General features: G+C 43.5%; 1 protein-coding gene across 2 annotated transcripts in view; it reads right to left on the bottom strand.

The window, feature by feature from the left end:
• Positions 1-22,927, bottom strand: part of OSTF1 (osteoclast stimulating factor 1) — a 58,228-nt gene that overhangs the window by 22,127 nt on the left and 13,174 nt on the right. For both annotated transcript variants that reach the window (XM_043567132.1, XM_043567133.1), the window contains exons 2-3: positions 10,037-10,083; positions 945-995 (exon numbers count right to left, since the gene is read on the bottom strand). In XM_043567132.1, the coding sequence (XP_043423067.1) occupies positions 945-995; positions 10,037-10,083 (98 nt within the window). The remainder of the gene's footprint in view (positions 1-944; positions 996-10,036; positions 10,084-22,927) is intronic.

The raw sequence follows: 22,927 nt of genomic DNA, 5'->3' as shown, positions 1-22,927 counted from the left end.
GGATCTGGCCGGGGATGTTCAGTCGAACCGCTGAGGTTTAACGTGACTTGGGACAGCTTCTTTCTGTGTGGGTATGCCATTCACCTGCGTATCATTAACTTCATTTGATTCACTCTGCTTTTAAATTTCAGGGATTGCTTTTCACCATTTAATTTAATTTTATGACTATGCAAAAGTGTACATCGCTCCAAAGTCAGATCTCCAAAACAAGGAGATTTCTTAAAAGTCTATAGGTTCCATCTATGTTCCCTCCACCCTTTTTTTCCTTCCCTGCCATAGAAGAAACTATTTTTAAATTTTTACTTTATGATTTCTCCTTTGATTTTTTTGTTTTAAGTTGAAGAAAATAGTTATACATATAACCTCTCTTAGATAAATAAGGCATACTATCCATATCTTTTTACTTTGTCTTTTTCCACTTAAAGTACTCCACAATAGCATTTAGAGATAGTCCTCATTATTTTTATAGCTGCATAATACCCTGTCTGTGGATATACCAAAGTTTTTTCAACCATTTTCCAAGTGGTGGACATAAAGGCTACTTCCAATTTTATGCTATTATTACAGATTATACTAAAATGAACAAACTCAGGCGTATATATTTCTGTACAGACACAGCTTTAAAAAAATTTTTTTTTCAACGTTTATTTATTTTTGGGACAGAGAGAGACAGAGCATGAATGGGGGAGGGGCAGAGAGAGAGGGAGACACAGAATCGGAAGCAGGCTCCAGGCTCCGAGCCATCAGCCCAGAGCCCGACGCGGGGCTCGAACTCACGGACCGCGAGATCGTGACCTGGCTGAAGTCGGACGCTCAACCGACTGCGCCACCCAGGCGCCCCTGTACAGACACAGCTTTAAATGATGTACAATGTTACAGCTACACAAATAGTCTTATGCATCTTTAGTTGATATGTGGTATTACAAAATATTAGCTAGACTTACCATGTCAGTAATGTAGATAATATCACCCTCCTCGAAGTACAATTCATCTGGCTGAAAGAAAAAAATAGAGTGTGACTTCGTGTGATTTTTCATGAATTAGAATCCAATGATTATGATAACAATTGTATGAATTTCCAATCTTAATGTGCCTTGTAGACAATGTGGCTTTTATATACTTAAGTCTGCACACAGACCATATAACAATACTCTACTGACAAACTAAAACGTGTAGAAAACTGAATTTTTCCTGGGAGGAACTTCCAAGAATTCCATATATAACATATAAGAATTCCTCCCTATGCACACATCTTTTATATTCTTCCACAATGAAAGCAAGGCATTTTTGTATCAAAATAGAATATTAATAAAACTTCATCCTTGTAAATGTTCTAAAAGGTGGTATGTATTTTTTCATAAAAGGATACATGTCTAGAACTTAAAACCATGAAAACCAGCCAGAGGCTTGGCTCTCATCTAAATGATTAGGCTTCAATCCTTAAACACTTTCAGATCAACATCTGCTACCTGCTTATTTTGACAAAAACCATTACCCTATCTCTTCATGTTCAGAGAGAATGAACATTTTATATATAAGAATAGTTGATATATAATTCAACCATTAATAAGGTTGAAGAGGTGGAATAAAGGAAGCAGGAACTCAGCCAGTCCAGACCACAGGCAGCTCTCAGGGGTTAGTGGATTATACAGGCAATAAGTGCTCTGGCTTGTACCAGCCGAATGGCCTGCAAATCTCTGAATTAAAGCCAGCTGCTCTAATTAAGCACCTTTTTTTCTATCAGTACATAGCACTTACCAGCATGACTTTATGCCTCTACAGGACAGTGCCTATTAGGATCAATTTTCAGATACTGGGAAATATTTACATTGTCATGTTGAGTGAAAAATGTGGAGCACAAAATTTCATATAGGAGAAGATCACAAGTAGGCATGAAATATGCATAAAAAGTTTTTCCAAATCTTCTATCATGAGCATGTATTACTTTCATAATTTTGGCTGGAAAACTATTTTTGAAAAGGGCTTTGATATCTCTGATTATCACTACCGTTCCATACAAACGAAAGTTATGTTGGTGAAGCAAATTATTTCATCCATTCATTTTTCCATGTCTTTATCTCCTGTCTCAGTAGCACTGGGGCGGTAAATGCGACTCAGAGCTATTAATTTATTTAGTTTCAAAGCTGATCTATATTATCATTATTATAACTATTTCCTCCTGAATATAAATGAAGACTATAGCAGCTACATCATGCTTTAAGCAACTTAGACACTTAAATGCATTCAAATACAAAAAGTACCAAATGACAATCAATGATACTAAAAAAAAATGGCTGACTTCCTTTAAAAGGTGCTTCCTGAGAGCTACATCTACAACTGATTGACCGAGTCTAGACTTAGACACAGCATGAGCTCTGTAAAATTAGTAGAGCCTATTAGACTTGATGACATAGAGTTTAGTATTATTTCAAACAGGCATTTAGGGCAAAAAAAGTAAAGCCTTCTAAGATCTTCTCTCATCTTTCTCTATAATGTTCTGATGATCTGTGAGCAATAAACTACCAATATGCGATGAATATAGCAAGTAATTAGGGCAACAAACTATTTCTTTTAGTTTTTTCCCTGCCACCAACTGGATCACTCCCAGAGAGGCTGGAAAGGGGACGCACTCCTCACCAAGCACCCTAGCTACACAGAGCGGCCATCCCCGTAATAGTAAGGTTGGCCTCTGCTGGCAATTTTAACACCACTGGAGTGTCCCTCCTTGAGATGACAACAAGTGTTAGGAGGAGAGACTGAAGTTGAATGGGAGGCAGTAAGGAAAACAGAACATATGTGAAAACTTAGTATTTTTTCTGGAGGGACTCTGAGTTTCCTGAAATTTCAAAAGACTTCAATGGCTTGAAGAGCTAGCTCTCTGGTCTTAGAGCCATTCTGAGCCATTTTCACCCGGTAACTCTCCAAGATCTAACCTTGCCCACTTATGCCTAATAAGGGCTATTTCATCAAAGTTAAAGATCATCTCTACCTACGATGTTAGTCTCCTTCTAAAATCACAAAAGTCAAGTTTGCCTAAATTTCCATATTTGATAAATCCATTCACCCTTCAAAGAAAAAGGCATATTTTGAAAAAAGTGCTGAACAAAGAGCTTAAAAAAAAAGCACGTGCACAAAAATCCCTGTGATTGGTCCTTCTTAAAAAAAAAAAAGAAAAAAAGGAATAAAGCCCAGAACAATGGAAAGTAAGTGCTTAATGGGCTGAGGCTTTTCTTTTGGGAAGATGAAAATGTTTTGGAACTAAGGTGGTGGCTGTACAACGTTGTGAATGTACTAAATGCCACTGAATTGCCCACTTTAAAATAGCTGGTTTTGTTATGCGAATTTTTACCACAATTTTTAAAAAGGCAACTTAAAACAATAAAATAAAGATAAACTTAAGGGCAATAAAGCCAAGAGCAGTTAAAACTCTTGATGTCTTTGAAGTAATTCTTGTCCTTTGCCGTTTGGTAGGAACGCACCATTTGGAAAATGTCAGTAAGTGCAGTCATTTTGAGACTTCGCAGCGCTGCTTCGGTTTGTAAACTAATGGCTGCTGTTCAACAGTGGTGCCTACCACAAGCCACCCAGTAGGTGAGGCTTGTTTTTCAACTGAGCAACAGACCGTCGATTTCAGTCGGGGGGGAAGAAAACAAGGGCTCACCATTTTTGCCTCCTGAGAAAGGACAGTGGACAGTTTGTTCTCTTTTTAATCGATAGCTTCCAGACGGATAATGCTACTTCCCATAAAATATCTTCTTCCAAAGAAACCAGGGGCAGTTTTTCCTAACCTAGCAAAGGAGGCGGTCTACCAAATTCTTCAGACTGTCAATGGCAGTAAACTTGATCTTAAAACTGGATTGTACCTACGATATTCACACTTTCCTAAAGGAAAGTGCTTGCAGGGCCCTTAACGTAAATGGTTTGATGAGGGTCTGCTTTTAAATTGCTGGCATCATATTCACGGAACAGAAATGGGAACACAGTGACACAATCAAGTAAGCACTTTCTTTCCAGTTTGTTCTTTGGTTTCCAACCACATTCCTCTTTTCCTCTCTCCTTGAAGAACCACAAGGTATCAGAACAAGGAAACAGTTGGCCCTGGAATGTTACAGCAATGAGTACAAATTTGGTAATATACGTTCTCATTCCTCTTCCATATATTCTTGGTAACGTAGGATTCCTGAGGCATTAATCTTGTGGGTTTATGAAAATATGTGTTCTGTGGACATTGTTAAAGAGACGATAATGTAGTTTTGAAGCTTTTCAGATTTGCCAACCTGAAACCCCAAGAATTAATAAAAAGATCTTTAAAAAACAAATCCTCCACGGATGTTCTCATTTAACACCGTGTAGTACTATCATGTGCCAGGCCCTAGTCTGGACACTTAAAAATATCAACCAATTTAATCCCCACCAGCAACGCCGGGGGGCGGGTGTTCCTCTCATCAGCATGCTGTAGATGAGAAACTTGTCCAAGGCCACAGAGCAGGTACGTGGCAGATGCCGGACTTGACCCATGACGGTCAGACTCCGGAGTCTGCTCTTCACCAGCACCTGTGCTTCCTCTCTCACACGAGAGTTCGTGCAGGGCCATTCCTGCTCATCACAGTGTCATGACCAGGTGAAAAGGTGGTGGCCACGTTCGCCCCTCCCCCCCTCCCGCCCCCACAACGAAGCACAAAACCAACACCAGCACCTGACACTTGCAAAGCACGCTCCGCCTCCCTTACCCATCACAGCAACCCACGAGGGCAGGGCTGGAACACGGGCATAATCTCCATTTCATAACCAGGCTCAGAGGGCTGCGGAAGAGCTGGCCACAACTCACACAGTTAAGGGAGTGGCAGGGTTGGCTCCGATTTCAGCTTCTGGAATCCCATTCTGGGGCGCCTGCATCCACACAGAGTGCTACAAAGCCCTAGCGAAGCCCAGAAAACACGACATGACGGCGCGGGGTCCTGCCGGTTTCCCTGGAGAAATCAGTACACAGCCAGCACCCAGAAAATGCTGTTCTCTATCAGCACATCTAGACACTGGTCTGTCCAGTCCAGCCAGGTCTCTGTGTGAGACTTTACTGGACTGAGGACTAGGCAAGAATTAAGAACCAAACAGGCATGGGTGGTGCCAGGACTACCCTGCCTCCAAGCCTGACAGAAGGGAAATGGGGTGGTAGGAAGAACCAGGAGTGATAAAATGCCCAGTGTTCTACCTGTTCTGTGGATCACCGAGACTAGTGCTGTCTCTGTATGGCCCGAGGACAGAAGAGGGGTGACAAGCTGGCCCCAGGCCTCCCTGGGGTGCGGCGCTTGTCGGCAAGTATCCCGCAGAGCCCAGCTCAACCCTTCCATCCTGCCTGGCCCCCCGTGACACTGAGGAGGCCAGGTCGGTTCAGGATGTAGCAGGGGACAGCTGTCCCTCCAGAGGAGATGGCTACTGAGTGATATGGGAGAGAGAGACGCAACTGAAATTCCCTCTTCGTCCAACAGAAATTCTTATTCAGGAAAAGAAATGTGAAACTAAACTAGCTCTGGGATGAGACTGCAAATACTGAATAACCAGCAGAGCACAGGCACTTCGGCAGTCGGGACGGCGCTCGGGAGCTAGAGGCTACTTGCCTGGCCAGACACCTACCTCCCCTTTAACATCTGGACCGAGGGGAGGTGGAAAGGGACAGAGTGTGGGGACAGCAGGCGTTGGGTAGGGTACTCATTACTGCCCACCCAGTACATCCTGGATGAATTAGCAGCACTGCCCCACAGCTGAGGGTCCCTGGGACCAGGGATATTAAAAAAAAATAACACTTTAAATATGGACTATTCAAGAAACCTAATGAATTACATATCCATTTTCTTCTGTACATTCAATAGTAAGATTTTTTTTTAAGTTTAGTTTTGAGAGAGAGAGAGAGAGAGAGAGAGCACAAGCAGTGGAGGGGCAGAGGGGGAGAGAATCCCAAGCAGCTTCCGTGGTGTCAGCACAGAGCCCGACATGGAGCTCGAACTCACGAACCGTAAGATCATGACCTGAGCTGAAGTCAAGAGTCGGATGCTTAACCAACTGAGCCACCAGGCGCCCCAATAATAACTAAGATTTTTGAAAAACAGTAGCGAGATTCCATCCTGGAGCAGAGTTGGATGTGAATTAAAATAATATGTCGACCAATCGAAACTATTTGCTAAATGTCTATGAATACAGCGACCACTACTCCTCCTTAGAGTAACAGCAGCTTCACACAGTTAATCACACCGAATCTCACCTAAGTCTCACTAAAACCCTGTGAGATTACTGTTATTTTCACTTCACAGAGGAGCACACTGAGGCACAGATGTTAGGGAATTTCTGACTTTCCTAGGCCACATAGATGCTAAAGAGGCGGCGTGGGTCCTAAAACTTACGGCCAGCTCTGAACAGCCTTGTCTTCTGCTGCCCTCCTAGACACATGCTGGTGAGCAGGACTGAAATGCCAAGTGCGTAAGTTCAGAGTGGGGAGAGGCACCCCACTCTTAGCTGGGTTAATCGGAGAGTCTTCATGGAAAAGGAAGTATGGTCGTGGTATTAGAGCCTAGAGAGAGGCAATACCATGAGTCTAGAGATGGGTTCTACAGTGCATCACATCCAGACTGGAATGGTCCAAGAAAGGGAAGGAGCAGAGAGAGGACTGGGGGGCTGGAAAGGGGCTGGCCCACAGGGACTCTCTCCTACGTCAAATCGAGTTGAAGCAGGTGATGGGATCAAAGCCACATTTTAGCTCTGAAGAATGCAGATGGAATGGGGAGGCTGGAGTTCACGTGCCAGAAGCAAGACAAGGCACAAGAGAACCAAAGGAGCGGGAGGTCAGTGAGAAAGGACAAAGGTGACGACCAACAGGACACTGGGAGGGGAGAGGGTACGATCAGGAGTCCCGTCCCAGTCTCAAACTGAGTACACGCAGGTCCCTTCCTGGAGTGAGGGAGGCTGCCTCGAATCATCGATTCATTGACCAGTCCAGGAGGGCAGCTGATGAGCAACGCCCCCTCCCACACCAACTCTTATCAACCTCAGGGGTCTTGCAACCTAGGAAACAACTGATTAGGACAATGGGACTCCTTCCTGTGTGCTGGGGACAAACACAAAGACAACAACTTCTGGGCCTCATACTTCCTCACCTTTTTCTGTCCCTCGCCCTCCCTCCAAAATTCGTATGTTCAAGTCCTAACCCTCAATACCTGAGATGTGAGTGTACGTGGAGACAGAGTCTTTTTTTTTTTTTTAATGTTTATTTATTTGTTTTGAGAGAGACCACAAGCCGGGGAGGGACAGAGAGAGAGACAGGGAGACACAGAATCTGAAGCAGGCTCCAGGCTCTGAGCTGAAAGCACACAGCCTGACGCGGGACTTGAACTCAGGAGCTGTAAGTCGGACGCTTAACCAACTAAGCCACCCAGGCGCCCTGAGACAGGTTCTTTAAACAGGTAATTAAATTAAAATTAGGTCATTAGAGTGAGCCGTAACCTATAATCCGACTGGTGTCCTTTTAAGAAGAACAGACGGGGGTGGGGTGGGGGGAGAAGACCAGACTGGAAAACAGACAAGCACGGGGGAAGACCACGTGGGGACACCGGGAGAACGTGACCATCTACCAGTCACGGAGAGACGCTTCAGAAGAAGCCGACTCTGTCAACACCTCAGTGTGACCTCTTGCCTCCAAAATTCTAAGAAAAATTTCTGTCGGTTCAGCTAAGTAGTCTGCAGCACTCAGTTACGGCAGCCCCGGCAAGCTAACGCCCTTCTCGTTCCTTCCCCACCCTCACCGACACGGGAGAGGTGCCACTGGGGCTATCCGGTGAGAGGAATGAAAACCAGAGATCTACCTCTACCCGCCCCCCAACCCCTTTCTTGTTCCAGGAACATCATGTTGATTCAAGGTCATTGGAACACGAGCACACTCCGTATCGGCTGAATTCCCTGCTGCCATTTACTGGTGCTCCCCACGTGCTAGGCTTGAAATACTGATCTCATTCCATGCTCATAGCAAAACTCTGCAGGATGGCTACTGTTATTCCCATTTTCAAACGAGGAAACAGATGGCCACAGGTTAAGGCAATTCGTCGTGAGTACACGACAGATTTGGAATCTGAAGGCGGGCCTCAGCCTGATGGCCGTGAACCAACGCTCACTGACACTTGTTCTGTGCTACCTTCTGAGGCGTCCGACTCGGGACGACAGGGTCCAGGACAAGCCCAGACAAAGCCGGCAGAGCCGCCAGCCTCTGGCAGGAAGGCTCACATCTGCAGTGAGTAAGGCCAGAAAGTCAAGAGAGCAGGTGTTCTTGCTGGGTGTCTCTCTCCTCTGCCTCCTGTCTGGACACCCTGCTCCCCACTCTTGCTCTCCGGGATGGTTCCCCACACCTCAGGGAGAGTGATTCTTCTAAAACTTAGCTAATCGGTCCTGGACTCAAAACCCTCCCATCTTCCGGGGCCTGGAGGCCTCAGTGAGGTAAGTGTCCAACTCTTGGTTTCAGCTCAGGTCATGATCTCAAGGTTCATGAGTTCGATCCCCACATCAGGCTCCGTGCTGACAGTTTGGAACCTACTCGGATTCTCTCTCTCTCTCCCTCTCTGTCCCTCCCCCACATGCTCTCTCAGTCTCTCTCAAAATAAATAAATAAACTTAAAAAAATTGTTTTAATTAAAAAAAGGGGGGCGCCTGGGTGGCTCAGTCGGTTAAGCATCTGACTTCAGCTCAGGTCATGATCTTGTGGTTCATGAGTTTGAGCCCCGCGTCGGGCTCTATGCTGACAGCTCAGAGCCTGGAGTCTGCTTCAGATTCTGTCTCCTTCTCTCTCCGCCCCTTCCCTGTTCGCACTCTGTCTCTCTCTCTCTCTAAAAAATAAATAAACATAAAACAAAACAAAACTCCATCTTACCCAGGGCAAAATCCAAATGAGCCCTATGAGGCCCTACATGATCTGCCTGCCCTCTCTCTCCGCCCAGCCTCTGTGAACCTCTCTCCTAACTCCCTGTTCTTTATACATGACTTTCTAAGCTGCTGCCGTCCCTGCTGTTTCTAGAACCTGCCAAAGACGCTCCTTGCTGTTCCCTTGGCTCTCTCACTTCCCTCAGGTCTCTACTCAATCGTCACCTTCACAGAAAGGCCATCCCCAAACACCCTGCTGAAAATAACACTCTTTTTTCTCCACTAACCTTTTGGCCCTATATGCTCCTTATTTCTCTTCAGAGCACTTACCAGGCCCTCACAGTCATGTTCATTTGTTATCTGTCTCCCCACACTGGGGATGGCAGCTCCATGAGACCACCCTTTCTGTTGATGGGGCACTATCTCCCAGGCCTGGGCCAGGGTCCGACACATAGTAAGTGCTCACTAAATCACGGATGGATGGGTGGATTGATGGATGGACACCAGAAACTATAACAATGGAGAGTGTACACAGCAGAAACACAGAAAACTGCTCTAGACACAACAAACTGAGGGTTGCTGGAGGGGATGGGGGGGGGGAATGGGCTAAATGGGCGATGGGCATTAAGGAGGGCACTTGTGGGTGTTGTATGTAAGTCATGAATCACACAATTCTACTCCTGAAACCAATACCACACTGTATGTTAACTAACTTGAATTTAAATAAAATCTTGGAAAGAAAAACAAAATTGTTCCTGATGGTTGGTAAAAGGTGCCATTATGAAGTGGCCTGAGGTAGAGGGTCAACAGAAAGAACAAAGAAGGCCAGGGCGAGAGTCACAGGAAGGCTGACTGAGATAAGGTCATGTACTTTATATGCAGGCCACTTGGTGATTTTTAAAGCAGGTGGCGTCACCATGCAGGAACAAGCCACACAGGATGGACGACACAAACTCAAGGTGGGGAAGACCTTCAGATCAATTCAGGGACTCAGCTTTCACACCTCTGGACCGCAGGGAAGTCAATGAACATCCACTCCTATGAATCTTTTACAGCTATCAAAGAAAAGGCCAGAGGAAGTGTTAAATGAAATCACCTTAGGTTTTTATGCCAGTTTTAAAGTTAAAAACTCAATACTTACAGTTCTGGGTTCAAATGTATAAAGAGCTCTGAACACTTTAACTTGCCCTAAAAGAGAGGGAACAGATAAACACATGATCAATTCTTTCATTTTGTGTACTCTAATTTTTTTTTAATGTTTATTTATTTTTGAGAGAGACAGAGCATGAGTGGGGGAGGGTCAGAAAGAGAGGGAGACACAGAATCCGAAGCAGGCTCCGGGCTCTGAGCTGTCAGCACAGAACCCAACACGGGGCTCGAACCCACAAACCACGAGATCATGACCTGAGCCAAAGTCAGACGCTCAACCGACTGAGCCACCCAGGCACCCCTTAATAGTTTACTCTAAATAGCATTATCCATTATATTCTTCAGAATACCCTAATTAAAAGCCCATGTGAGAAATTTACTTTGAAATTAAGTGTTTTTCAGCATGGAAGGTATTTTGTAAATATTTGTTAAATAAAGGCATGAATAAACACACACCTCTGGGGATGATTTCGCCTCTCCTTCTCAAAAAACAGGAACTACACAACTATTTGGACTTCTGTCCTATATAGAGCCCTTCCAGCCCTAGAATCTAAGTTTAAGGTAAGCATTTAACATAAAGAGATATTTAATTTTTTTTTCAACGTTTTTTATTTATTTTTGGGACAGAGAGAGACAGAGCATGAACGGGGGAGGGGCAGAGAGAGAGGGAGACACAGAACCGGAAACAGGCTCCAGGCTCCGAGACATCAGCCCAGAGGCCGACGCGGGGCTCGAACTCACGGACCGCAAGATCGTGACCTGGCTGAAGTCGGACGCTTAACCGACTGTGCCACCCAGGCGCCCCTACATAAAGAGATATTTAATGTGACAATCAATGGTGGTTTAGTATTATTAAATCAATTATTTAGAACTTTATGTTTTCCAAAAGAAAAGAAAAAAACATGGAGAAAAATAGTATCGGTTGGATAAAAATAAGATTCCATTAAGTCCCAAAACAGAGTGCAATAACTCAGCAAAGAGGAGATCATATTCATGAAAGCTGTCCTCCACTCTCCCAAACAAGATCCCTAGTAATATGCCCCTTCCCTGTGTTTCCATAACACCTTATGTTAGAATAAGTGATTTGCTGGCCTGTGTCATTTGGGAGCAGGAACTTGGACCTGTTCAATTTCCCAGCACCACCTAGCATACAGTATGAACTTCATAAATAATTACTAAATGAATACATAAGAGAACAAATTCAAACAGTAGGAAGAAGTCTACAGATAGAAAAAAAAAGAGGTCTTTCATGAAATAAATAGATTTAGAAGGAATATCAAAATAGAAAGACTACCTATTTAAAATGTGATAACAACTCCATATCAGCACTACAGAACATTTATTTATTCATATTTTTTTTAAATTTTTTTTTCAACGTTTATTTATTTTTGGGACAGAGAGAGACAGAGCATGAACGGGGGAGGGGCAGAGAGAGAGGGAGACACAGAAACGGAAACAGGCTCCAGGCTCTGAGCCATCAGCCCAGAGCCTGAAGCGGGGCTCGAACTCACAGACCGCAAGATCGTGACCTGGCTGAAGTCGGACGCTTAACCGACTGCACCACCCAGGCGCCCCTATTTATTCATATTTTTAAAAAAATTTTAATTATTTATTTATTTTTAAAGAGAAAGAGAAAGAGAGGGCAAGCAGGGGAGGGGCAGAGACAGAGGGAGACACAGAATCTGAAGCAGGCTCTAGGCTCTGAGCTGTCAGCACAGAGCCCAATGCGGGGCTGGAACTCATGAACCGCGAGATCATAAAATGAGCCCAAGTCAGGTGCTTAACCGACTGAGCCACCCAGGTGCCCCGCTACTACAAGAACCTTTAAACACGGCTGCTGCCTACAAGAGCATCATTCAAAAACGTGGTCTCCAAGATGCAACACAAGAGGACTATTTTGGAAGTTATTTACATTTTTGTCTTATTCTTTTTCATTCCTATTTTAATTTGTTCCATATATTACGTTTTATAATACAACAACTTAATAGGATACATATGCAACTTGTAATACACATATATTTATTGGGAATAAGTACTGAAAACCTTTTGCTGAATAGAATGTTAAGCATTATGAGGACGGGTGTTTATGTTTTATGAGCAAGATATCCAAGTACCTAGCACAGTGCCTGCCTGGCACATAGGAGGCACTCAGTAATTATTTGTTGAATGGATGAATAAAAGAATGGAAACATGCACTGAAAAAAAAATCAGAAAGCCAGCCAACAGCACTGTCCAACAGAACTTCACGCAACGACGGGTAAGTTCTACTTCTGTGCTAGTCACATATGGCGACAGAGCACTTGAAATGTGGCTAACGTGACTGAGAACTGATATTTAAACATTATGTAATTTTAATTAAGTTAAATTGCCACATATGGCATGGGGAACAACAGAGGTTTAGAATATCAAAAAAATTGGGAGATGACCATAATGTCCATTAAGAAGGGATTACGTAAATCGACTCTGATTCATCCTAAGAATACTGCAGACAGATCTGTAGACACTGACACAGCAGAGACCCTGCAAAATATTCAGTGACAAAAAAGCAGGTTACAGAACAGTATACCGAATACTATTCCGTTCATGTTGACAATATACACACGCACACGTACACCCCTTGAATGGTAGCACCAGCTATGGGGAACCTTCACCTTCTCCTTTATGTATACGGTTTATATTCATGACACTTAGCATGTATGACTTTTATAATCAACAAGAACAGTAAAGACACTTTCACGGCAGGCAGTGGGAGCCTGGGGAGGTGGGGCTGGCTATCATCCTTTCTCTTAAACGCCGTAATACAGAAGATCCCCTGCTCACATCCCCTGTCACTCAGCACGTTTGCAAGGAAACACTATTTTTTGCAGTCTGAATTCTAATGCCCCTCCTTCCCTGCTCATCTAAGGGGAGGCTGATAGGCAGAAGCAAATACGAAACATGTTTTCTTGTGGAGTTTTTCACACACCCCCGCAGCCCTGAGAAAGGAAACACGGAACGGAAGAGCCGCCAGGAGAAATACCTGTGGACCCTACTCTCTCTCTGAGAGGGGAGAGCGGTTATCTTGATGACTTCAAACTTTCCAAAGAGAAGTTATACAAGGAAGCAGTCCACTGGTGACCAAAATCAATAATGACAGAATGTTCTCATCCTTGGAGGGAATGGCAGCAACGAGATGAGCTATGGCTAACTGTGGAAACCAGATCCAATGTGAACTTAATGAGCTTACGTAAAATTCGACACCAACTAAAGAACCTGAAAAAAAATAAATTCTTGGAGTGTGCCTAAGCCACTGAGTTTTGTTATCTTTCGTGATTGTCCTACTTAAAATGTTCCCAACTAAAAGGAAGTGGGAGATTTATTTGGATTTTGATTTATACTAAACATTGAACATCAAGCCAGTCTTTTACGTGGTTATACAAGGGAACATTCTCTCTGTGTGAAGCTGTACAAAACACTTTCACCCACATGATCCTGTTTATTGATTAATGTTGGGATGTTAGCCTCGTGGGGCTCCCTTTTAATCCATATATTATAAAAGTTCTGGGCCTTAATTTATTCAATTCTCAAACCTGAGTCAAACAGAAAAGAAACAATGCAAAAAAGCAAAAAAACAAAAAACAAAACAAAACAAAAATACCAGCCAGAGGATATGAAAGAATTGCATACAGATTAAAAAAAAAAAATGACTTTCATGGTTACAGTCTACCAACCCTGGTTAGTCTCTCAAGAGAATAATAATTAATGATATTTAATTCACTGAACATTTTTACATATTTAATTCAACTGTTCTATAGGTGTACAGGTTCACACAGAATATTAAAGGACTCAGGGTATTCTGTGTTTCTATAGCACTGCCCTCACTGACACCTAAAAAATAGTCATAAACATCTTAATAAATTATCAAGATAGGCACTGATCAATTCCAATTTTATTTATTCATTTTAATTTAAGTTTTTATTTATTTTTGAGAGAGAGACCAAAGATGAGTGAGGGAGGCACAGGAGAGAGGGAGACACAGAATCCAAAGTAGGCTCCAAGCTCTAAGCTCTCAGCACAGCACCTGACATGGGGCTCAAGCTCCTGAACTACGAGATCATGACCTGAGCCAAAGTCAGACACTTAACTGACTGAGCTAACCAGGCATCCGAATTCCAAATATATTTAAAGAAGGCAGATTCACAAACATAAAATCGTGGTGTTCTTGGATTGGCAGGGAGGCAAAATCAGATGTCTTCTCCGGGCACCACCCCCAACCGCGATCGGAAAGCTGGTTACACAAAACAAAGAGAGAAAGTGGAACCAGGGAGACTGTATGAATTACCTGGAATTCACCCTGAATTAAGACTGGAAAGAGGCCCCATCTTTTGTAAGATCCTTTCAGTGGATCTCACATGAACTAGCATGTGAATGGTATTTAGGATTTCAGTAGGGCTGGCCTCCCGATGCAAGCAAGATAAGCAGATTCCCATGTTTGCAGGCAGCAGCTGGGCCCTGCTGGCTTTTCACTTTGCCGGCGCCTCACCTTGCCAGGCACACCCTTCCTTTTTCTCTGCAACCCCACCCTGCCCCTACAGAGACGGGCTCAGTCCACCAGTCATCAGCCGGAACACTGTTTGCCTCTGGAGTGAGGGCTGAAACCCAGACTACAGCGAACGAATCCTTGTCCACAGCAGTGGAGGCAGATAGAGGGAAAGGGGATCTGGGAGGGGTCACGTATAGGCAACGGGTAAGAGACTTTTCTGTGTCTGAAGTCTGCCAACAGAATGCGGATGGGTGCACCTCTGTGGCCCTGAAAGAGCTCTTCGATGGACGTGGGGTGCACAAACTCAAACACACAGTTTCTATTCTAGTCTCTTCTCTGTTGGTGAAGGAGTGGAAGAGAGGCTTCTAGAGTGAGCCACAAAGACAGCATTAAAAAAAGGATCACTCACAGCAAAAGGACCGACTATTCAACATATCAGAACTTGGTTATCTGAAACAGAGGATCCATTTCATTTACATTCTGCTTAAAACCATCGCAAGGCCAGGGGCGCTGGGTGGCTCAGTCAGTTAGACATCCGACTCTTGATTTCTGCTCGGATCATGACCCCACAGTTATGGGATGGAGACCTGTGTTGGGCTCTGCATCGACAGTGTGGAGCCTGCTTGGGATCCTCTTTCTCTCTGCCCTCCCCTGCTCACTCACACACACACTTTCTCTCTCTCTCCCTCAAAAATTAAAATAAACTGAAAAAAAATGTTGGAAGGCCTAAGACCTTTTAGATGGACTTCATTTAAAACGGTTATGATAGGAGCACCTGGGTGGCTCAGACGGTTAAGCGTCCGACTTCGGCTCAGGTCATGATCTCACGGTCCATGGGTTCGAGCCCCGCGTTGGGCTCTGTGCTGACAGCTCAGAGTCTGGAGCCTGCTTCACATTCTGTGTCTCCCTTTCTCTGCCTCTCCCCCCGCTTGCTCTCTGTCTCTCTCAAAAATAAACATTTAAAAAATGTTTTTAAATAATAAAAAAAAAAATTAAATGGCTATGATAACGATTACATACCCACTGTGGTAGTTAACGCTAAAAACGCTGGCAGTGCTAAGTGTTAAGAAGGATACAGAACAACTGGAATTCTCAGACAGTGTCAGTGGGCGTGTAAACAGGTACAACTGCTGGAGAAAATTATTTGGCAGTAGCATTCATTCAGTTTTTGTAAGCCTTAACATACCTTTGAGATCTTACATGACATTTCTGGGAAAGGAAATTGGAAAACCCCTCCTCTCATCTTTTGTGGGGCTAAAATGCTGTCTACAAAAACGACCCCTCCCAGACAGTGTTACTATCCACCTCCAGAGTACAGTGAGTCTCAACGTTTTTTTTAACTGCACACCATGAAACTAATTTCGTGGCTTTTAAAAATATTAAAACAGAAATGACCAGAGTACAGTGTGTGTGGCGCAAATAATTATGGTTTTGTGTGTTTATTTCATCGGGACTGGACAGATGGATGGAGAAAGTGATGTTTCGTTCAGAAATTTACCAAACACACCTTTTGGCATAATGCCAAGTGGCCAAATGTTAAAACCAAATACTTGCCAAAGCCAAATGCTGCTTTACGGAAGGGACTATTGGAAAGCAAGTATAAATCTGAAGTTCTATTCAAAAAATGTATTATGTTTACAATTTTATTGTCAAAAAATGGTAGATCCATTTTGAACATTTGATATAAAAGGGCAGGAACCGTAATTCCTCAGCACGATCCACAGCAGACTAATGAGAATTTGCAGAATTAATTTCTGCAAAATTAAATGGATGCTCTGAAAATCAGGTCTGTGTAAAAAAGCAAGACATTTTGGTGCCAAGATGGCCGCTGCCTGCGGTGATTCTGCCAGCAAGTTAGGAAGCTTTCCTTCCTCCCTAATGGAAACCGAGCGAGGTCAAGACTTAGGTGAAGACCCCTCATCTCCTGGACTTGAAGACTTCCTTAATGCCTGATGGTGCAATTTCACTGAAGCCTATCCCCCAGAGGAGACCGCAGTTTCCCCAAAATTATTAGCAACTGTCCTCTCTCAACACTAATTCTCAATCTATACCTATCATTTTTTAATATTTGTATCACTGGTTTTGGGCACATAAAATTCACAGCCTGACAAACACCCTTAATTTTTGGAATATTTTATTCTCCAATAAAAAATATAGATGTTTATACTTTCAGTTGACTGAGTTTCCATATACAAAGCATAAAAGGGGACACTGCAAGAGTTACATACAGAGCGTTTACCTATTTTTCAAAGCAAATGTTATGATAATAAATCCCAAAGGTCTGCCTTGTTTGCGTCACTGGTGCCCCCACCCTGGTTGGACAGGAGGGCAACCTATGCAATGTACAATCCTCGTTCATGTACAAGTGCAAGTGTGCCAGAAACAACACCAAAGTCAGGCACCCCGCCTTTTGGCCAATCGGCCGAGGCTGAATGGCAGTTTTAGGAAAAAATTGAAGGTGAATTCCTGTGTATCCCTATGGTCTAGTGTGTATGTGTGTGTACTTTTGTACGTTATCAGATCATTGGATAAAATACATATCCTACTGAAGATCAAAGTCAAAAAAAAGTTTAAAAGTGACCACACTATCTGATCAAATGAGGGATCTGTACAGGACTCTCTAAAGAATGAATAATATTTCCTCTATTTTCAAAATTCAGCTCGCATGTAAAAACTAATATTCTCCAATACGCCCCAGAGAGTTAGAACAGACACTGGAGCTTTTGAAAAGAAAGAGAAGGAAGAGAATTATTTGAATAGGGGAACATCATGGAAAAATAAGAATTTACCATATACACAGAGTTCTCACATTTGTCTAAGAGAATGCAGGGAATATCACTTCTTAACTTATACTCTGTGGGTATGAAAAAACTGTCACCGCCTTCGAATACTCTCAGGGCAAATAAAAGTATTAATAGTAGTTCTACTACACATATTTAAATTATTCCATTAAACATGCAGGATGAAACAGGATGTTTTCTGCTCAAAAACAAAACAGAGGGAGTGTACATGATAGTATCCAAGAGTCAAGGCCATCATTTCGCCTGCAGGGTAAGAGGAAACAGCTGTGCTCTGTTGGGCCAACACAGGCTCCCCTGGGCTTTGTGGATTCCAACGCCCATAAATGAGGTGGTTAGTTCAGAATAGGCTTCTTGGGAATGATCTCTAGGCATGTCATTCCACAAAAGCCCACTGCTCTTGAAGATAAAACACAGAGGCTATGATCCTTGCAGAGAAAATCATCGTGCGAGCACAACGTTTAAGAGTTTCCACCATAAAGGATGTTTCTTTCCTCCGCACTTCCATTCTCGGATTCATTAAGTCAACTCCAATGAATTCTATTTGCATATGTACCTTTAAAGGATATACTAATAAAAAAATATGAACATAATATTTTCATCTCTCCTCACACCAACACCACGTCAACCAATCCAGAAAAAAAAAAAAAAGCCACTGAAGAATTTGAAACGTGTCTTGATTTCAGCTGCAGGAATGCCAGACTCGTTAAAAACAGTAGCCAGTGTGTTTTCTGACAAGAGGGTTCTGTTTATTAACAGTGTGCCTTTCTTATCCATTTTTTCTTTTCCTTATACTTTTCAGGGCCTTTCAGCAAACTTGGTTACTTTTACATCTTCAGGAGCCATAGCTACTGGTTATTTTTCTTTCTTCTCCGCGGTATAGCATAAAAGTCCCAAAGAACAGGGTTCAAAATTTCAAAGGACACGCTCGTTGCCAACTATGTCTTGACTGGCTAAAAATTAGAGAGGAAGCAATGGCCCCCAAAGACCCTTCACTCCCAGACAAACCGCTTCCAAAGTCACTTGGAGGACCCCACAGGGAACTTAAGAGAAATCTTTATTTCAGACCTTGGAATTTAACTTAAAAAGGCGACACTGGTCATACTGCTTTCTGCAAAAGGCAAGATGAATCCAAGGGCCGACCCATGACAGCAACAACAGTTATTGCATGACCCAGGAACTAAGAATGATTTTACTTTTTAAAAAAAAATTTTTTTAATGTTTATTTTTGAGAGAGAGAGAGAGAGAGAGAGAGAGAGCGAGCACAAATGGGGGAGGAGGCAGACAGAGGGAAACACAGAATCCAAAGCAGACACCAGACTCTGAACTGTCAGCACAGAGACCAATGCAGGGCTTGAACTCACGAACCATGAGATCATAACCTGAGCTGAAGTCGGACACTTAACCGACTGAACCACCCGGGTGCCCCATAAGGTTTTACATTTTTAATGGTTGGGGAGCAGGAGGATCGAAGGAATAATAATATTACAAGACACATGAAAATTATCTGAAATTTAAATTGCAGTGTCCGTAAGTAAAGTTTTATTGGAACAGAACCCATATATACATTCTGTTCTATGGCTGCTTTCATGCTATGATGGCAGAGTTGAGCAGTTGCAACAGGAACCATCTGTGACCCACAAAGCCTAAAATATTTACTATGTGGATCTTTATGGAAGAAAGTCTGCCTACCCCTATCCTCTGGCCCCTATTCCTGTTAGTAACGAGTCAGACCACAGGAGCATTAGCCCCAGCAGGAAGGGTCCAAATCAGTCTCTCACAGACTCCACAAGCAGTGTGGGTTTCAGCCTCATCCTATGTGAAATGACTGGTTGTCTATACATCCAAGATTGAGACAGAAGATTCTCTAACACTAAAATCTTTCATCCAAAACGGAATTCCCCATCTAAACCCATGTTTATGGGACACTTACCATGAACCAAGTACCATGCAAAGTGCTGATTTGCCACAACCCATTTAATCTTCAAAATAACCCTGGGCAGGGGGTGCCTGGATGGCTCAGTCAGTTGGGCATCCAACACGATTTCGGCTTAGGTCACGATCTCATGGTTCATGAGTTCAAGCTCTGTGCTGGGCTTTGTGCTGACAGCGTGGAGCCTGCTTGGGATTTTCTCTCTGCCCCTCCCTCACTTGGGCCTTCTCTCTCTCTCTCTCTCTCTCTCTCTCTCGCTCGCTCGCTCGCTCTCGCTCTCTCAAATAAACAAACTTAAAAAAAATGCGGGGGTGCACCTGGGTGGCTCAGTCAGTTAAGTAACTAACTTCGGTTCAGGTTATGACCTTGCTGTTCATGAGTTGGAGCCCTGCATGGGGCTTATTGCTGTCGGCGCAGAGCCCGCTTCGGATCCTCAGCCCCCTTCTCTCTGCCCCTCTCCTGCTTGCATTCTCTCAAAAATAAATAAACATTTAAAAAAAAAAAACTTTAAAAAAATCCTGGGAAATAAATACTTTATGTATGTAGCCTACTAATAGCTGGGGTAACTGAGGTTAGACAAGTAACTACTCCAAATCTACACAACTAGAAAGGGGCAGACATGGGGTTTAAACCCAGGGCTTCTGGCCTCAGGACTCTGGATGATGCCAGCAGGCTGGGATTAAGTGAGAATGAACAAGTCAATTTACGTAAAGGACTTAATGAAGTTCCTAAGGCATTTTATGCACCCACAAGTTTAGCTATTATCATTTATTACAAATTTTTAGCTGATGTGAGGGGTCATTCCTTGTGTCTTTATCGTCATTGGCAAGGCCGTGAGGCCATTTACCCTAATCTTGCTCCCACACATAAGAGAATTTAACATTTATCACACCCCAGCAGAGAAATCTTCACATTTTTGTTAAGCAAATAAAGTATAATACGTAATATTACATCTCTGAAGGGCTATTAAAGAATTAAATGTAAGTTTTAAGTTGTCGTTTTTGAAACCTATAGCTACTGTCTTTAATCTATGCAAGGTGCCATAATAAAATGCGACAATCTGGGTGGTTTACACAGACGTTAATTTCTCACAGCTCTGGAGGCTGGGCAGTCTCGGATGAAGATACGAGCCAATCTGGTTTCTGGTGAGAACCCTCTTCCTCACATGCACATGGCTGCCTTCCCACCGTGTGTCCACACGGCCTTAGTATGCAGAAGTATATACAGAGAGATTCTCCCTTCTTAGAAAACCACTAATCCCACCATGTGGGCCCCATCCTCATGACTGACTCTAACCCTAAATGCTTCCCCAAGGCCCATCTCCAAATACCACCACACAGGGGGTATGAGTTCTGGGGGAACGTAAACACTGAGCTCACAACAGCTATGAATATAGGATTATAAAAGAGACAGAAACGCATGAACATGTAAATGTACCCACGTGGGAATAGAGATTCAACAGTAAAAACAATAAAAAGGTTTATCGCGACCTTTAAAAATCAGCTTTTGGGGAATAGGCTTATACAAAAAGTGCTGGTTTGATGGTAATATTACCTACACAATCTATGCATGGAAGAAACAGTAGAAAAAAACAACATCAAAATGCTAACAGTTACTCTGGGTGGTGCCACTATGAGCCAGGTTTATTTTCTTCCTTTATTTTCTAAATTGTCCACAAAGAATGAGAATCCCACATACAATCAGGAAAACATGGTTTCTTCCAATGCCCTATTGAAGCACAACTCATGTTATCTGTACTCTGTCAGCAGAGGTGGTCTCTTTTTTTTATTAGTTTATTTATTTTTGAGAGAGGGAGAGAGAGTGGGGAGGGGCAGAAAGGGACAGAGAGCATCCCAAGCAGACTCCCTGCTGTCAGCACAGATCCCAACATGGGGGTCGGACTCACAAACCATGAGATCATGACCTCAGCTGAAATCAGGAGTCAGATGCTAACGGACTAAGCCACCCAGGTGCCCCAACAGAGTATTTTTTAATATTGAGTCCTCTTTGCCTCCTTGATCTCACCACAGACACACACACACACACACACACACACACACACACACACACCACACACACTGAGTCAGTGAGGAGATAAGCAACCACGATGCCGAGGGTGACACGTAAGTCACACTGACGGTGGGAGACCTGTAGGTCAGTGCAGCCTGTACAAGAGGTGGCATGCACTTTGTCTCTGGAAAGATAAGAGGAGTTGCCAATGAAAGAGGAGCAGGGCAGACCCAGAATTCGGAGCCTGTATGCAGACAGAGGCCTGGAGGCCAGGCAGGGGGGAGGAGGAAAGTCATGGAAATTCGTGGGACTGAGCCCGGCAGGAGAGATACTTGCTGCCTGGAGACATAAGCACAGACTGGGCAGAGATGTCTCAAATGTCTCCGAGACCCACATTAAGAAATATGTTGCACAGCGGGACTCAGGAAACACACACACACACACTCACCCCTAAAACACAGCTTCCAAAAAAAAAAAAAAACCCAACTTATCCTTACTTTGACTGATTCTCTCTGGTATCTTCTATTCTTGCTCTATTCTCTTTCCTTCCTTCTTATCAAGATGCTAGTCATCGCACACTACACAGGCTTTGTGACCTACCACTGGGTCACCACTCAGTCTGAAAATACACCAGGCCGGAACCTTTAACATATGAATGTGTGTAACCAGTGTCCAGGGGCCAAATGGAAATTCATTCAGATTTAGATATCTGGTAACCTCGGCAATAATGAAGCGCTCTCAGATTGTAAAATATTAAAAATGGCCTTAGAAATTATTTTTATTTCAAGAAAAATTTTTTTTTTCATTTTGAGCAAATAATAAGTGGACAAGCTTAAAATTCAGACTTCATGAATGCCCAATTCATTGGAAAATTACAATTGTACTCAGGAGATAAAAAGTTGCCAGAACAACAACAAAAAAGGCCTTGGTCTTAGCCCTCTATAAAGACCCATGCTAGTGGGGCGCCTGGGTGGCTCAGTTGGTTGAGAGTCCAACTTCGGCTCAGGTCATGATCTCACGGTTTGTGGGTTCGAGCCCCATGTCAGGCTCACTGCTGTCAGCCCGTCAGCATGGAACCTGCTTCAGATTCTCTGTCTCCCTCTCTCTGCCCCTCCCCACTTGTGCTTTCCCCAAAAATATTATTAAAAAAAAAAGACTCGGGGCGCCTTGGTGGCTCAGTTGGTTGAGAGTCCAACTTTGGCTCAGGTCATGATCTCACGGTTTGTGGGTTCAAGCCCCATGTCAGGCTCTGTGCTGACGGCTCAGAGCCTGAAGCCTGCTTGGGATTCTGTGTCTCCTTCTCTCTCTGCCCCTCCCCCGGTCCTGTTCTCTGTCCCTCTCTCTGTCTCAAAAATAAACATTAAAAAAAAATCCATGTTAGCAAGACAACATGATGATAAAAATGTCTCCTTTACTTAAAAGGCCCCTTTAAAACCTAATATAAAGACAAAGATACACACCGTATCTAAGAACAAAAAAAGAAAATTTCTAGAGACATAGACCGAACTTAAGCAAGGTGTTCACTTGAAGCTTACCTGATGGCCACACAGGGGCCAGATCTGTAGCTGAGGGCATTTTACTACTTCTCACTAACACCAGAACTCTCATATAACAATACAA

The sequence above is a fragment of the Prionailurus bengalensis genome, chromosome D4 (genome assembly GCF_016509475.1).
Source record: "Prionailurus bengalensis isolate Pbe53 chromosome D4, Fcat_Pben_1.1_paternal_pri, whole genome shotgun sequence".
Classification (NCBI taxonomy): domain Eukaryota; kingdom Metazoa; phylum Chordata; class Mammalia; order Carnivora; family Felidae; genus Prionailurus; species Prionailurus bengalensis.
Note: the sequence above shows the minus strand (reverse complement) of the source record. Positions and strands in the feature narration are given on the sequence as shown.